This window comes from Muscardinus avellanarius, assembly GCF_963383645.1.
Source record: "Muscardinus avellanarius genome assembly, chromosome: 7".
Classification (NCBI taxonomy): domain Eukaryota; kingdom Metazoa; phylum Chordata; class Mammalia; order Rodentia; family Gliridae; genus Muscardinus; species Muscardinus avellanarius.
Window position 1 is genome coordinate 74,410,524 of NC_137793.1, and position 12,987 is coordinate 74,423,510.

The following is a 12,987-nucleotide window of genomic DNA, read 5'->3' on the forward strand; positions in this document are numbered from 1 at the left end:
CTATGCTCACCCTCATCACACAGGTAATTGTATGCTTATTTGTTTCTTATCAAACTATATAGTCCAGTGAGGACAAAGTCTGATAGATCTTCAAGACATAGCATAAACCTTGGGATATAAGAGATACTTCATAAATAAGTGTCTTTTGATGGATTGATGGACTGATAATATTAGTAAAATACTGCTATCCATAATTTTAAAAAATTGCTCATTTTCTAAACTTTCCAGCCTTTAACAATTTTATAGCAATTTAGTATTTTTTCTTTTAATTTGTCTGCTTATTAGGTATTTTGATTTTTATCAGAAAAATAGGTGGTTATTTTAGAATTACTGTTCTGGAATCTATTAAAATAAATACATTTTGAATCATAAAAAGAGCATTTTCAGGGAATTTTAATGTTTTGGCCTAACACCTAACTTTAATGTCATTTGAAGTCATCTTGTACTTTGTTTTAAAAAATATCTTAGTAAACTTGAGTAATAAATCCCTTAAACAAGTATAATCCAATATAAAGGCTATAGGTGTTAAAAATATTTATCTTCTAAGAATCCAATTCATTTTATTGAAAAAATGTTTAGGTAGAGGGGAAAATATTTTTATAATTAAATTTGTAAATGAGTTTATATATGATGGACAGAACATTCAGAACCATTGTTAAGAGACACAAGAAAGTTAACTGCAAATCCTGTGTTTGTCAAAACTTTACAATTAGCTATGATTTTCTCATCTTTTATTTGGTTAATTTTAGTTTTGAATATACTTAATTAGATGTCACTTTATTAACCAGTAATGATCCATGGTTCTCACTTAGGTATTCTATGTTCAGTGACATTAACAGAAAATTCTGTTTTGATTTGGAAGGAAGCTGTGAAACTGAACATTCTCAAATAATTCTGAATGGCATCTCTGTAATGTTTCTGTTATTTTCACATGAAAAGAGAAAACTGCATACTATGATGCTAGTAGTGACAGAATTATTCTTTTTATATTGGGATGAGGGGATGAGAAGAATCTTAAAATCACTATCAAATAATAATATTCTAAGTTTCAATATTAAAAAAACAAGTTTAGCAAACTGTGGCTATAGTATACTTGGATTTGTCTCCTATAAATGTGGTTTCTGATAGAGAAGTATAAATGCTTCAGATTGCTGCCAAACAAAATATGAAGCAACACTCACTCAGACACCTGATCTTTAGAATGCGGCATCGTTTGTAACAATTTTAACGCTAACTAAGTACACTTTGATGAGACAGCATTTAATAAAATGCTCATTAATTTCATCATTAGCAAGGGTATGCTAAGAAGTAAGCCAGTTTCTTATGTCACGCCCAATTAGCATCCCATGCTAGTAATCCCATTAGTATTGTTGAATTCACTAATGGAAAAACTAATGGGCATGCTACCAGGGCACATTAATTGGGCACGACACCAGTTCTGGTTTTAATTATTAAACCACGATAATGAAATGTGTGTTTGTAAAATATTAAAATGTTGAAATAGGGCTGAAGAAAATAAAAGAGTATGTCAAAGAACAAAGATATCAGGAAAGACAACTAACAAAAATTCAAGGACTAGAAAACAAACTTACTAAATGGTAATATTTCTGGCTCACCGAATTGTCTATAAAAGTTGGGATGTTGTCCATGTGAGAAGCAGCCCACTTGTGCTCATGGGAAATTAAGACCTGTTTTTTCCAAACTTTGGTAACATGAAATTCTGTATGTCATACATGTTGTCAACTATATTATGAGGCCTGACAGGAGCCAATTAATTGTGTAGACTGGACATGTTGTATCACTAAAACCATTTTAGGGTGATATAAATAAAAATGTATTACTTAAGATGCTAAGATTAACATTGCACTTTTTGCACTATAAATCTTCAGCTCTATTACTTCAGACAATTATGTTTTCTCTTATGAAAACAGTATAGCCAAGTTATTAGATATTGATGAAGCATTCCAGGTAATTTCTAAAATATTTTATCTAAACTTATTAGTTTTTTGGTGGTACTGGTCATGGAACCCAGGGGTGTTCTACCTCTGAGCTATACCCCCAGCCCTATTTTTTATTCTTTATTTTGGAACAGGGTCTCACTGAGTTACAAAGGACCTCACAAAGTAGTAGGTGAAGCTGTTTTTGAACCATAATCCTCCTGTCTCAGGCTCCCAAATGCCGGGATTTCAAGTTTGAGCCATCACGCCTGGCTTAACCTTATTTTTAGCTTTAGAATTTTTTTTTATTGGAATAAGGTCTATTTATATTAAGCAAATCAACTTTGTTAATTAAGAAATGAATTTATTTGAATCTGGAAGGTTTAGAGCAATTTTGTTTTTCTTCCTGAATAGTACTAGTAAATAATATTAATAATTTTTAAGTCATATATGCTTAAGTCTGAAAAGATTACTGTTGTGTTAACTATAAGCTAATGGGGAAAAAATGGCATCCTTCCATGTCTTTTTCTCTGTTTCCTTACCTTTATTTCCATTCTGTTTATCTCTGTTATTGGATCTGCCATTTTCTACTCTTTTTACTACTTAGTAAGACATTTTTAGCTATGATGGTACCACCTTAGCCAGGGTTAGAAATATTAGATTTTAGTCCATAGAGCGTCATTCACCCTGCTATTGAACCTCAAGTTTATGTTTAATATATATTAATGACTCACCAGTTTTTAATGTAAATCTCAATACTTCTTGTGAGGTGAAGGTAAAAGAAACTTATTTACCTGACATGTGAGGCTATAATGTACCAATAAAAGTATTAATAAGAAATAACAAATTTTCAGTGTTTTTTAAATTTGTTTAAAATTTTTAAAGAGTTCTGCCATGAAAACTAAAACCAAAAATGTAGTCTATAGAACTCATTACCTTTCTGATATATACAGGAACTCAAAATACCAATGTATTTGTGGGAAATGCTTGTCCCAAAGATAATTTCATACCACATTTGGGCACTGTGGCATTTAGAGATGTACCTCACAGGAAAGGCATGGTGATATAAGACATCAACTTTAAGTTTGAGTTCTGTTTGAAATGCATCCCTGTTTGCTTAAGTATCATAATGTTGAAATTTGGCATTTGTTTTTCCTAACAAATATACAAATGGCTGCATGTGTATTGGTGTAGAAACATTCATTCATGTATTTGTTCTCTTAAGGGGTCTTCAGTGGAAGTTACCACAACTAATGATGATGGTAAACAATATAACGATGGCAAATGGCATGATATAATTGCTGTTAGGCATCAGGCCTTTGGCCAGATCACTCTTGATGGGCGATATACAGGTAAGTGCTAATTGACGATGTTGGTGTTGACATTGTTAGGCACTCATATTTCTATAGCTCTCCTCTCACCATAATCTCCACTAAATTTCATCTAAATTGCTGTTGAATTCATCTTCTGGATGCTCCTAAAGTGATGAAATTTAGCAAACAGTTTCTCAGCTATGCAGGGCTTCAGTAAAGCAAAGAGTAGAAAAAAATTCACTGGTTGCCAATCTGCAGCTTGTATTTTTTTTTTTTTTACAGTTTTAATGGGTTTTATTTGCATGCTTGTGTTACTTTTGTCCTCTAAAAGCAAACAGAATAAAGTGTTATCTATATTTAGAAATGAAAAAAATCAAAGTTCAGGGAAGGTAAAAACTTTGTCCCAATTTTCCCAATTTTCTCAGATGATATCATTTTTTTTTTTTTTTGCACACATATCCTACCCTATTTTTTTTTTTTTTTTTGGTACTGGGGATTGAGCCCAGGGACATTCTACTTCCAATTTATACTTTCACATTTCCAGTGCTTTTTAAACTTATTTATTTATTTATTGGTGGTACTGGGGTTCCTGGAAACCCTTCTGGGCTACACTCCCAGACCTATTTTTTAAAATATATTTTTATTTGGAAACAGGGTCTCTTAAGCCAGGAAGGCTGGCTTCGAACCTACATGATCCTCCTGTCTCTGCCTCCCAAGCACGGGGATTACAAGCGTGCGCCACCATGCCCAGCTAAACTTATTTATATTTTGAAATGGTCTCATTATGTTGCTGGAGGTCTCACTAACTTCTGAAGCTAGACTCAAGCCTGCAGTACTCCTGCCTCTGCCTCCCAAGTACTGGAATGAATCACCTTGCCTGGCTCATGTCCTGTCCTTATATATTTTATTTTTCTTTCAGCCTACTCTGTATACTATCCTCATATAACTATAAAAATTATTTCACCTACATAATGATGCAGGCTTTAACTTATTTATGATGTAATTTTTGTGAGCACCAACTATGTTCCAGGTATTGTTCTGGATACTCTAGATAAAGAGAGCAAACAAAACTTTATAGAACCAACTATAAACTTTATAGCACCAACTATGTTCCAGGTATTGTTCTGGATACTCTAGATAAAGAGAGCAAACAAAACTTTATAGAACCAACTATAAACTTTATAGCACCAACTATATTCCAGGTATTGTTCTGGATACTCTAGATAAAGAGAGCAAACAAAACTTTATAGAACCAACTATAAACTTTATAGCACCAACTATATTCCAGGTATTGTTCTGGATACTCTAGATAAAGAGAGCAAACAAAACTTTATAGAACCAACTATAAACTTTATAGCACCAACCATGTTCCAGGTATTGTTCTGGATACTCTAGATAAAGAGAGCAAACGAAACTTTGGAGGGAAGAAATGGGAGGGGGGTTATAAGGCAAAATAAATAGAGATAAAAGTATCAAGAGATGGTAAATTCTCAAAATGGATAAGCAGGATAAGAGGGAAAGGTATATTTGTTTATGTATCTGTGTTTTGTGTGTATATGTGTTGGAAGGAGTGTGAAATTTTATATAGAACTGTTAAGAAAAGGTCTCTTTGATAGAGTGGTATCTGAACAGAGGCTATAAGGAATGAAGGAGAAAATCATGCAAATATCCAGGACACGAATGTTTAGGGCCAAGAGGATAGTGTGTATCAGACTTTAGGTGGCATGTCCAGAACCAAAAAGGAGGCGAGTATAGAAAAGAGGCAGCAAAGGGCTGGTGATGGAACCTGAGGTCACAGAGGTCACTAAGGCCAGATTATAGGGCCCTGTGGGGTTTCACTTTGAAGGAGGGAAGGCATTGGAGGACTTGGAGAGGGGAATGGTAAGATCTGACTTCTTTCTTTAAAAAGATCACTCTGTCTTCTCTGCCATGAAGCAATTTTAAGAACAAGAAAAGGATCATGGAGGCCAATTAATAGGCTTCTGCAATAACTCTGCCATAATTCAGTCAAGAAGTAATGGTGACTCGAGCCATGGAGGTAATTGTGGATAAATAGTGATCTGATGCCGGTTGTATTGTGAATGTTAAATTAACAAGATTTAATAATGCAATTGAGGGAGAACAGGGCCTGGCAAACTACCACCCATAAACCAAAGCCAGGGAATGCCTGTTTTTATAAATAAAGTTTTATTGGAGCACAGCTACACCCTTTCATTCATGCATGCACTGTGGCTGCTTGATGCTGAGTAGTCTACAAAGACATCATCTGCCTCTTGACAGAATATCCTGATGGTGGTTGCCAGGTTTGGGGCCTAGACAACTTTAATAATATAACTGCCAAAACTAGGTAGTGCTAAGACACTGGGAGAATAGGACTTTGGTTGAGATGCCCTAAGTTCAATTTTGAACTTGTTAGGTCTGAGATATTTATAGAATATCCAGATGAAGATATGAAGCAGGCTGTTGGACAATCAAGTCTGAGTGCAGAGAAGAGGTCCAGACTGGAAATACAAACAGGAAATTGTCAACTAAGGGATGGTATTTAAAGCCAAGAGACCAGATAAAAGTAAGGGAAATTTGAATATGTTGAGCTCTGGTAAAACAAAACAAAATAAAAACAAACATTTTCTTTTTCCAAAAGAAGGAGATAATTTTTTTTTATTTTGTATATTTTTATTGAAAATAAATTGTATACATTTAAACTGTACTTGGTTCCCTCTCCCTCTCACCCCCACTTTACCTTCCCCCCTCCCAACAATGAATGTCCAGGGTAACCATGCTATATTCATACTTTTACACATATTTGAATATAGCTCCTCATTAATCAAGTTCAGCCTTCTTCCTCGCCTATCCTTCCATTCAAACTTTGCTGAGATTTCCCTCCCATTATCTAGAGTCCCTCTGGTATACTCAATGCCCCCTAGTTTGGGCATATTAGAGGAAAGACATGTCCCTTCTCTTTCTGTTCTTGGCTGATCAGAAGGAGATAATTTTTGATAAAAATCTTAAGAGGAATTTATATCATTATGAAAAAATTGGGGATCAAAGTCCTTCTAGTCTTTGGCCCTGGTAGTTAGAACTGATGCTTAGCTTACTATCATCTCTCTAGAGGACTGAGGGTCCAAATAGGTAGAGAAAAGGAGAGGTCTGAGAGAGAAGGTGATCTTGGTCCTTCCAACATCTTGATGTTGGGATGATGAAGAGCATCAGTGAAGAAAATTGGAAAAGACACTGAGGTAAAAGAATGTATAATGCAGGGTGGTGTCTCAAACCTCAGTGAAGAGTTAAATTAGTGGCAGTAGATTATACTGCTGAAGTTGGAATTCCCATCTTCTTTTCTGTAGGATCATCTACCTTCTTGAATGGTAGTACTATAATTGGAAATAACACAGGACTGTTTGTGGGAGGGATCCCAGAAGATTATACCATTCTCAGAAAGGATGCTGGTGAGTTTAATAAATTTGTCACCAAAACATAAAGTAAAATTAATTTATATTATTTTAAAGTATGACAGGTATTTTCCATCTCATGCTATATTTTCTATAAACATGTCAAAAATTTCCTTTAATCTTTGCTTTGATAAAAGAATCATGTAATTATATTTTTTTATTACTACCCAGTTCTTGGTATACTAAAAAAAAAGTTGAGGAAACTTTTGCTGCAATGAATTAAACTAATTTCAGTCAAAGGCATATTATTTTAGAATTTTCTACAATTTTAAATTCAATGTAAACAACACAGAAATGAAAATGTGTGAGCCTAATTTATACTCTAGAGTGAGAAATATTTGCTGAGTACTATGTGATGGTCACTAAACCAATCTTTAGATATTAACAGATAATTAAGATGTGGTCTCTGTCACAATAGAGAGCATAGACATGTAAACAGATAATTCCAACTTAATACTCTAAGTACTAAAATTGAAGTATTTTCCATATTTTTAGGACAAGAGAACAAAAAACACTCTCTAAAAAGAAACTAATTACAACTAACATGAATGAAATAAACCTTAGGCAGAAAATAATAACCCTTAAAATGCATCGTTAATGACTCTAGAGTTTTTCCAAGGTCTTCATTGGAGATTGCAGGGTGCCCCCAAGTCTCTTCCGTAAAGTTATAATGTGCCACTACATAAATGTCACAAGAGAGCTTAGATCCAAGTAAGTATAACTAGCTCATGGTTAGTGCCATTCATGCTCACCAAGTGCTGTGTACATGTACGTCCCTGTCACTCTGAACTATTTTACAATTTGATACTACAATACACCAATAAAATATATATTTTAGGGCTGGGCATGGTGGAGCATGCTTGTAATCCCCGCACTTGGGAGGCGGAGACAGGAGGATTGCACAGGTTCGAAGCCAGCCACGCTGGCTTGTGACCCTGTTTCCAAAAGTAAAATAGATCTGGGAGTGTAGCCCAGAGGTAGAAGGGCTTCCAAGAACCTCAGTACCACCACCACCCCTCCCATACTATATATATATATATATATTTTTTTTTTTTTTTTTTTTTTTTTTTTTTGGTGGTACTGGGATTCCTGGAAGCCCGTCTACCTCCGGGCTACACTCCCAGACCTCTTTTTACATTTTATATTTGGAAACAGGGTCTCCTAAGCCAGCGTGCGCGGCTGGCTTCGAACCTGTGTGATCCTCCTGTCTCTGCCTCCCAAGCGCGGGGATTACAAGCGTGTGCCACCACGCCCGGCCTTTTTTTTTTTTTTTTTTTTTTTTTTTGGTGAAGTTTGAAGACTGATATAGTTCAGTTTCCAAGACTAATTACACTTACCTCCTCAGAAGTATCTTTAGAGGAGAACAAATTTTTATTCAACTAATTTAGACTGATAAGAACTTCTAAAACATATTCACATGACCTTTGTTCTAGTCCTTTGTCCTTCAGGGCAATGGCAGGTCCAAGTACCAGAAGGAAAGAATACCTTGTTTCCAAGTTCCTCTATTATAGAGGACATATCTCTATAATATATAAATGATTTTACATTGCCAATATAAATTGGCATGTAGATCTTTGCTGGTGAATACCTTCCCTAGAACCAAGTCACAGACTCAAGGCTGAGATCAAACCTTGCACCCACGGGAAAGAATGTAGCTCTATGAAATACAATCTCGGTGGCCTGTGCTCTACTCTCCCTGTTGATATTTTTCTTACTCTAATTTTCTCATTTGTTTACTTTTTCTCTCACTCACCTACCCAGTATCAAAGATTTGCTATATTTGCATACCCCACATCTACCTGGTCTGAAAAGTTCTAAACTTAAGATCAACATCACACAAATTGGTAAAAGTAAAGTCAAATGATTGATGCACTTAGTTTATGATAATAAGGGGACTACTCTATAAGCTATAGATTTAAAAGAAACTCTTCTTTGAAATCTTTTAACAGTTGTCATAGCACTTTATTTTCTGAGGCTTATGGCAGATAAAATTTTGGGGTTAGTTCAAAACGCAACATCCTTGTTAGCACTGTAAACCCATTACATCAATATCTATTTCTGCAGAAATGATGAATTTGAATCAGAGCTAAGCATATATTTACTATGACTGGTCATGTGATGTTTATGTAGATTATTTGAGGCTTGCAGTGAATATGTAGTGAGACTTGTTGCCTATTTCTTTGATTTTAATGACATTAAATTAATTTAAAATTAATTGCTTGCAAAGAATATTTTAAAATATATCATGAAGCCGGGCGTGGTGGTGCACGCTTGTAATCCCAGCATTTGGGAGGCTGAGACCCAAGGATCGCGGTTCACGGACAGCCTCAGCTACTTAGTGAGGTGCTCCGCAACCCAGTGAGACCGTGTTTCAAAATAAAGAATAAAAAATTGGGCAGGGGGTGTAGCTCGGAGGTCAAATGCCCCTGGGTTCCATCCCCAGAGCTGCAAAAAAAAATTATATATCATGTGCATTTTTTATATCTACTAACTTTTGCAGAGGTAATCCAAAAGGGTTTTGTAGGCTGCCTCAAGGATGTGCATTTTATGAAGAAGTACAATCCCTCTGCTATTTGGGAGCCCCTGGATTGGCAGAGTTCTGAAGAGCAATTCAACGTGTATAATAGCTGGGAAGGATGCCCCACTTCGTTAAATGAGGGAGCTCAATTCCTAGGAATGGGTAAGGTCCTACAATAGACATCGGTGGTTGCTTAACAGGTGTGTTAGTCAGCTTTCCATCACTATAACAAAACATCTAGGATAACAAACTTATATAGAGGAAAAAGTTTATTTTTCCACACATCTTTGGAGGTTCCAGTTCTTGATCGATTGTCCCTGTGTCTTTGATCTTGTATACGTGAGGCTGCGCATCATGGTGGGGAGTATTTGGTGAAGTGAAACCACTCACTACGTTGCCAGGAAGTAAAGGGAGAACGAGGTGATAACAGGGACCCACAATCCTTTTCAAAGGCATTCCCAGTGACCTAAAGATACCCCACTAGGCTCCACCTTTTAAGGGTTCCTCCGTCCTCCAATAATGCTTCCCTGGGGAAGATACCTTTAACACACTAATACATGGGCCATTAGGGAGCATTCAAAATATAAGTGGTAGCAACACTTATGTTCTATGCTTGGCATGATTTATTCTCCTCTGTCTGATTACTTTGACCTTATATGAACCTAGTGTCACAGAAATGCCTAGTTATGCCATAATCTTCATAAACATTTTCCAAGTCTGAATATGTAATATAAATTGTAAGATTCATAAGCCTATATATTTTATATAACATTGCTGGCAGTCCACAAAGTTTTTGGTTTACATATGTTAATATCACAATGCAAAAACAGCCATTTAGAAAGCAGAGTGGAGTTTTATTTTTAATAATGTTTCAAAGAAGTTTTGTTACTAGTTTAATTCGAAAATATCAAATTATTTTGTTGGATAGATAAGCAACTGCTCCTACAGTGCAAAATTTGGCTTTGTAATGTGTTAAGTAGGCCACTGAGGGAGAGTTAGCAAACAAACCATCACTGCTGTTCCTTCAAAAGCTACAGCAGAAAGAGAAGTGTGGTGTTCATGGCATGCCTATCTCTCCTGCCTCTACCATGCCAGCTACCCAGAGCCAGCAGCTGAAGGAAACATAATCGCTTGGTGTACATGGCTTGCTATGATTTTAAAAAGCCCAACCTGGCCTCCTATATCTCTAAATTAACTAGTTTTCAGTTGTTAAAGCTCCTTCAGAGCAGAAAACATATGACAATAATATCATCACCTGGGACTTTTTTATTTTGCTTTTTATTTTCCTGTTCATGTCATTATTCTGAGTTTTTCTTAGTGCAAAAGAAGATAACATGTATATGAAACAATAATTAGATAGCATGTATATGAAACAATAATAGTCTTATATGATATAGACTCTTACATTATTTCGAGAGTAAACTGGTTCCTCTTAAGAGGTATATCACGTTCACTCTGTCACTTCTCTAAAGTGATGAGAATTTCATAATGTCGATTGACATATTCTTGTTTGAGATGTTTATATAATGACACTACGTGTCCTTACATACTGGTGGCACTTCCTTCCACATCCTAATATCTACATATCTTGTTTTTAAAGGGTTTCTGGAGCTTCATTCACATGTGTTTTATGGTGGAATGGACTTTGAGATTTCCTTCAAGTTCAGAACTGACCGATTAAATGGATTGCTACTTTTCATTTACAATGAAGATGGACCAGATTTTCTTGCTGTATGTTAATTGATTATATTTAAAATAGCAGACCCAACTCTGAAAGAGTTAAACCATGTGTTAGTCTTATACTAAATTGTCTTCTTTCCTATTTCACTACTATATTCATTTTTTAACAAGTAAATTTTATTTTTTTTTAAATTTTATTTTATTGGTGCACTGTATTCATACATCATAGTGGGATACAAACTTTTGTAGACATACATGCACACATCGCCCAGTCAGCCCCCACCCGATCCCCACCCCATTCTCTCCACATCCCTCCCTCCCATGCTTGGCTTAGTGGTTGACATCTAGTATTATAGCAATTTATCCAAAATTAAAAATGATAATCTCACATAACAGTTTCATTTGTCTGATACCAAGCTTTTGATGACTTAAAGATAACATTTCAATATTTCTTTTTGCTTTCTTTCTTACCAGAGAATATTTTTTTCTTTTTTTTTTAGGTGAAACTATCATATATTTATTTTTCAGAAAAAAATCTATCCTGATATGGAATATGGACTCTAGATACCCAAAACAATCTCGAAGCAAAAACAAAGCTAGAAGATGTATATTTTCTGATTTCAAACCATATAAAGCTACAATAATTGAAACAGTGTAGTACTGTTCTAAAGGCAGATATATAGACCATTGGAGTTAAATACAAGCCTAGAGCTAACTTCTTCCCTATATTGTCAAGTTATTTTTGACAAGGTTTCCACGAAGATTTGGTGGTGGAAATAATAATCTTTTAACTAAATATTGTTGAAAAATAATAATTACATGGAAAAGAATAAAATTGGACCCTTACCTAATCCCACATACAAGTATTAACTCAAACTAGATAAAAGACCTAAATATAAATCTTAAGACTATAAACTTTTAGGAGAAAATCTGGGTCATAAAACCTCACAACATTGAAATTGGCAGTGATTTCTTGGATATGATTTCAATGGCACAGGCAACAGAAGAATATACAAACTCCCTAAAAAATAAAAGAAAATATTGTATATCCAAAGACAATGTAAACAGAGTTAAAGTTACTAATAGAATTGGATAAAATATCTCCAAATGCTATATCTGAAGGTATATTAATATTCCAACTAGAAATCCTAAAAATTAACAACAATAAAGGCAAACAATACAATTTAGAGATAGGTAAAAGACTAACATAAATAACGAATCTCCACAGATAACCAATCTTAGTTGTCTGTTGGATGGAAACTCTTGTTTCTCTGGTTCTGGTGTGTGTTACCTATTTCTTCTTTGTAGTTAATCTCTTTGAGTATTTTCTCTAGCGCTGGTTTTGAAGACATAAATTCCTTCAGTTTCTGTTTGTCATGGAAGCTTCTTATTTCTCCATCTAATTTGATAGAAAGTTTTGCTGGATAGGAAATTTTTGGCTGGAAGTTGTTTTCTTTCAGAGTTTGGAATATGTTACTCCAAGCCCTTCTGGCTCTCATGACTTGGTTTGGGAAGTCTGGAGTGATTCTAATTGGTTTGCCTCTGAATGTCACTTGGCCCTTTGTTTTTGTTGCCTTTAAGATTCTCTGCTTGGCTTCCACATTGGTCATTTTGACAATTATATGGCGTGGGGATCCTCTTCTCGGATCCTGTCTAAAGGGAGTTCTATAAGTTTCCTGGATCTGTGTATCAACCTCTTGCTCTATATTTGGAAAATTTTCTGCTATTACTTCCTTGAAGAGATTGTTGATCCCTTTGGTATCACTTTCTTTTCCCTCCTCTATTCCAATTATTCTTAGGTTAGCTCTCTTAAGATGGGCCCATATTTCTTCAATGTCAGATTCCTGCTGTTGGATATCTTTTTCTAGATTAGAAACTATGCATTCATTTTTGGATTGCTCATCTTCTAAGAGCGAGATTCTGTTCTCCATGTGTTCTAATCGGTTGTTTGTGCTTTGAATTGAGGCCTTTACTTCATTAATTGCATCCTTTATCTCTTTTTGGCTCTCTCTGAGTTCTTTTCGAAGCACCTCTATTATTTCTACAGTTATTTTCCTGATTTGATCTTCTAGAAATCTCTGATTTTCTGT

At 35.1% G+C, this 12,987-nt stretch overlaps 1 protein-coding gene across 2 annotated transcripts in view; it reads left to right on the forward strand.

Annotated features, from left to right (window-relative positions):
- USH2A (usherin) overlaps positions 1–12,987 on the forward strand; it is a gene marked incomplete at both ends in the record, with an annotated part of 871,783 nt that overhangs the window by 361,546 nt on the left and 497,250 nt on the right. For both annotated transcript variants that reach the window (XM_080698222.1, XM_080698223.1), the window contains 4 exons: positions 3,163–3,289; positions 6,595–6,696; positions 9,200–9,379; positions 10,818–10,948. In XM_080698222.1, the coding sequence (XP_080554348.1) occupies positions 3,163–3,289; positions 6,595–6,696; positions 9,200–9,379; positions 10,818–10,948 (540 nt within the window). The remainder of the gene's footprint in view (positions 1–3,162; positions 3,290–6,594; positions 6,697–9,199; positions 9,380–10,817; positions 10,949–12,987) is intronic.